The following is a 5,122-nucleotide window of genomic DNA, read 5'->3' as shown; positions in this document are numbered from 1 at the left end:
CGTGATGCTATCATGTCAATATGGACCAAAATATCTGAGGAATGTTTCCAACACCTTGTTGAATCTATGCCACGAAGAATTAAGGCAGTTCTGAAGGCAAAAGGGGGTCCAACCCGGTACTAGCAAGCTGTACCTAATAAAGTGGCCAGTGAGTGTATAGTCAGTGTTTGGAGAAAAGAAAAGCCATCAAAGTCTTCACAAGCTTCACTGAATGAAAAATGAGTCCGTGAATGGAAGTAAACAAGAATGTTTTGTTTGCATAGCAGATTCTTTTAAAGGGGTCATATGATGCTGCTAAAAAGAACATTATTTTGTGTATTTGGTGTAATGAAATGTGTTTATGCGGTTTAAAGTAAAAAAAACACATTATTTCTCTTTGGTTTTGAGACTTTAGTCTTTGCAACTTCAGGGATCTTATCTATGCACAATCAGCTTGTAACACTCCAAAGAGAAAGGAAAACTTGAAATCGCATCATATGACCCCTTTAAAAGCACTGAAATGTATTCTAACTGGAACATTCCTTTTACTTGCTGTAGCGTTCATGTACATCAGCCTAGGCAGAATAGCAAGCTAATGAATCAAATAAAATCCATTAAATGTACAGCAACTGTGGTTGCTGTTGGTAATTGTAGAGACTCCGGCGAATGAACTTTTTCAGTCTTTAGAGGTCTACTCATGATGATTAGACGGTGACGTCACTTCCAGTCAGCGACCATTTCATCATTCACACTCTTCTCTTTTTCCTTCTCACTCTTTTTCAGCTTCCTGATTAAATAAGATCATGCCGTGGAAGAAAAAGCTGTCGTTCCACTGGGGTTTCATGGATGAATTCAACTACAGTTTGACTGTAACGCACTGCATGTGTAACCTAAGATAAATAAACTAAACTATTACCCACTGCCATGCACTGCGTGCTCTGTCTGCAAGCGTGTGCACATCCATTGAAGTTAAATGAAATGTTTTCTTGCTTATATGACCAGTTTTAATTTTTAATTGCAAATTGAGAATTGTATCCTGAAGGTTTTGTGGGGAGAGAAGTGTATGTGAGTGTGTTCACGCATTCTTGTGTGTGTGTGTGTGTGAGAGGCTGTTATTTGTTATTGCCATTTATGATACCTCTCTTGAGGCCATCGTGCACGCCTCAGCAGATTGTGTCCTCTTTTTGTCCCCGTCAGTCACTTTTTTTCCTCCTTATCACTCGCTTTCTCCCCTTCTCTCTCTCTCTCTTCTGAAATCTGTGAAGGAATATTCAAATATTAGATTTTTCCCCCTTTTATTTAAGCTGGGTCGTGAAAGGGGTTTGTAATCTTCTTTATTAAAACCAACTAGGCTACCACCGATCCAATTAAATTTGTTCCAATATCAGAACTAACATATTTATTGAACTTCAAACAAGAGAACTGGGTGATAACGTCCATGACATTTTTCATGGAAGCCGCCTATTTCCTCAAAGGATGTAATCTAAATTAGCTGTCATCATAGACAATAATGTCAACCCTGCCTGCAAGCTTCTAATACACATTTATTGGCACATCTACTTCATTAAAACTTTTTTTTTTATTGGTTGCCAACGAGCGTTTAATTGGTGATTATAAGCTTGAATAATTCATCTCACCATTTGACGTCTGTAACGCAGCCTAATTTAGGCACCTGAGAAGCCTTTTTTGTGTTAAGAGCAAAAATATGTTTACTTCAAATGTGCTAATGCTATACTTAAATCTCAATTAATAAAATAAATTTGTTGAGTGTAGCAGTCAAAACATTAAAAATGTTTGCTAATGCACATGGTGTGTAGTTTATATTTTTGGAAATCGATTTAATAGATAAATTATTATTTGCATGTTTTTATAATGATTTATAATCCACAGTAAATCCATTTTTGATGTGCCACACAAACGTAAACACGTGGTGCTGCACAGCTAGACATCACAGTGATGATAGCAGTGCTGTTGACGCTCAGTTGAATTAGTAGCTTCGAGCAAATATGAAAAGAGGGTATTTGGCATCAAATCAGAACCAACTGCAGCATTACAACTGAGAAAATTCAGGCTGGCAGTAATTCCTCTTTAGCTGTCGAAGGACATTAGCGGCCACCACTTCATCCTTCATTTGTGCAGAGAAGAGATGGCAATTCAATTTGTACTTTTTCCCCCCTTTCTTTTTCTTCGCCGTTCACTAATAAGCAACTCCCGCTCCCCGTTCCCTCAGTGTCTCTATTTGTTGGCCCAGCGTACTTCAAGGGATGGATTCTGAAGGTTGTTGAACAGACAGAAGACAAAGGTAATTAGGACAGTGCTTGTCTACAGAGTCATAGCAACACATGCAGGTCAAGCTGATGTGTCCACTGATGACGGTAAGCTTTAACGAGACTTGAAAGTTTACAGTGTACAAGTGTAAAAATATCTAACATTTGAGAAACAACACTGTATACGATATTAAGAATGTTTCTTGTAAAAGAGTTCAACCAAAAATGTTATTTTGTCATCATTTATTTCCTGTCATGTCATTCGAAGACTTTCTTTCTTCTGTTGAACATAAAAGTTGTTTTTTGTTTTGTTTTGTTTTGTTTTATTCAGTATTATTTTTATTTATTTCTTTGTTGTTTACTTGCAACATTTCTGAAAATATCTTCTTTTGTGTTCCACAGCAAAAAATCATACAAGTTTGGAACTATGGAGGACCAAACCTGCAGAATAAATGCAAAAATAAATACATAAAATAATATAATACATAAAGGAAAAAGTAATAAAAAAATTAATTCAGGGTTAAATTTTATTACAAATTAACTATATTTGTTTTTATCAAGTCATTTATTCCTTTATTTATTTTCCTGTCATTTTATTTATTTATTTATCTATATATTTATTCGTTTTTAATTTCTGCAGGTTTGGTCCTCCATATGGAACGACATGAGGGCAAATTATGGCAGAATTTTAAGTGTTTTTTTGCCTTACTTTGCGACTTTTTTTTAAAACCACAAACCTATCTTATATTAAAGATGCATTCTCTGAAAACAAGTCTTAATATAGTATGCAGTTACTGTACTTCTCGAGTAAATTTATTTTGTTTATAGGATTTTCCGATATGGAAAAACAAGTGCACACTGTATAATTTACTGTATATAAAGTTTATATAAACTTTATGATTGTAGCTTGTCAGACTGTACAAACGTGATCCCAGCTATAAGCCTTGTCACACTGGGATTTAGATTGTACAACAAGTCAAAGACTCGTTAAAAACGGTCATATGCAAGAAGACTCATCTGGAGTTTTACATCAATCCATGACACTTTCGGTGATAGTGAGCTGCACTCACACACACAATTGAAATGGTGGCTAGCAAACTCTAGCGCTAATTTTGATCATGGCTTACGTATTGAAAATAAAAAATGAAGATGATGGGTGTGGAGAAAGTGTTGGTTTGCTGTTGTCGCACTAGTTGTGTCATAAAGTTCTGTGCTCCTAATGGTTCTTGATTTGTCATAGGAAAAGCCACACTGCACTGCAGGTTACTTGGGTAAATTATAATCGCAATGGTTATTATTCGGCTGTTCACAAACACATCAAACTAGCAATCAAAGACTACAGATTTTAGCCTAGGATCAGAGGAATTTTTTAACAATTTGCAAAATGTGTCTCAGACGGCCAAATCATGGCCAAAATCGTGCACCCTCCTGCTTTAAAGGGAAAAAAATAAATAAATAAAGATTAAATTTTGCACTATTCATACAAGCTTACAATGACAAAGCGACCAGAGTCATTCATTTTTGAGAACATGTGCAACTTTATGCAAATGAGGAGCAATTAACTAACCAATGGACGTGTAGGTAATGATACATCAGTTGAGAAGACACTAACAGTGGTTTGCTATGGCACAGAGACCAAAAGTAAATGATTTGCAATGAGCGTTAAATGTTATGCAAATGAGCAGCAATTATTTGTGGTGACTACCAATGGAAGCAGAGTGTGGAGCTCATGTGATGAACAGCTGAACCCAAAACAGCGACTGTCAGTGTGAACGGCCCCTAAACTGGAAGAGGTTTCAAGAGGATTTCTCACTCGTTCATCAAGTCGCACCTGGTTCAGATGTGGATGTTGCATCACATGAGCATTACGATGCAGATGACTCATAACCTCAACAAAAAAAAAAAGCTAAGATAGATATTAACTCATTATGGTTTAATTCTGTCACAGTAGGTGGTGTCACATAGCAGAGAGGAATTCTCAGGATGAAATTCTAATAGCTGCCAGCACACTGTCATCTTACTTTCAGTACTTATCCTCAAGGGGATAACTGGATTTTTTTTTTTTTTAATACAATTGAGGGACTCATAAACACAATTTGCATTTCCTTCTCATGTCCTCCAAAAATATCTTGAGGAAGCAGCATTTAATTGCAAGGCTTGTTATTTATTTATATATTTCCCCGCAAATAACAGGATGTTTTGAAGTTTCAAAGAGTGTAATTACATAGGTACACATGCACGCACACACTCCCCCAAATCAAAGGGGACTTTAGACGCTGAGACCCTTGGCTAACTGATGTTTTGCTGGACTTCCAAGTTATAATAAACCTGGCTCTGAGCAACACTGCGTGTGTTTTACAGAGCTGTTCAGTTTGTAGTACTAAAACCAACATGAAAATTGGCAGTTTTGAGCTATTGTTTCCCTCGGGAACTTCCTAATGATGTTCCGGATTCATGAATAAAATAATGTTCGTTGTTAACATTACTTGAACAGACTTTCACGTTTTTGTTTCATGCATTTAATACTTCAAACATGAATTCCGAGTTGCTAAATGAGGACTAAAACTACTGCAAGTTCACAAATTGGAAAACTGTTATAGCCAAGTTCGTATTTGCCTACCTGTTAGCAAATTTAAAAAAATGCACAGCAATATACACCGCACTGTGTAATTTATGTTGCAAGAATGTGTTAACTTTCCAGGATGGTCTACAAATTGGCATGACTGAACAGGGGTCTCATTTAGAAAACTCTCCATAGATTTCATCCTAAAAGTGTACTTATGCACAAAAGCTAGATTTTGCACGCCAGAACCTGCGCAAAAATACCTTTATAAATCCCAGTCAGGGGAAGATTGTGCGTACGTGCATCTCCACCC

General features: G+C 36.5%; 1 protein-coding gene across 1 annotated transcript in view; it reads left to right on the top strand.

Moving 5' to 3' along the window:
* The window catches only part of tusc3 (tumor suppressor candidate 3), a 97,129-nt gene extending 96,230 nt beyond the window's left edge, over nt 1-899 (top strand). Inside the window, exon 10 of the mRNA XM_016542847.1 lies at nt 763-899. Coding sequence (XP_016398333.1) covers nt 763-778 — 16 coding nt within the window. The 3' untranslated portion in view covers nt 779-899. The remainder of the gene's footprint in view (nt 1-762) is intronic.
* Nucleotides 900-5,122: the final 4,223 nt, after the last annotated feature.

This window comes from Sinocyclocheilus rhinocerous, unplaced genomic scaffold (assembly GCF_001515625.1).
Source record: "Sinocyclocheilus rhinocerous isolate Xijiao unplaced genomic scaffold, SAMN03320098_v1.1 scaffold3902, whole genome shotgun sequence".
In the NCBI taxonomy this organism is placed as follows: domain Eukaryota; kingdom Metazoa; phylum Chordata; class Actinopteri; order Cypriniformes; family Cyprinidae; genus Sinocyclocheilus; species Sinocyclocheilus rhinocerous.
The sequence above is the reverse complement of the archived record's forward strand: the minus strand, read 5'-3'. Positions and strand labels throughout refer to the sequence as shown.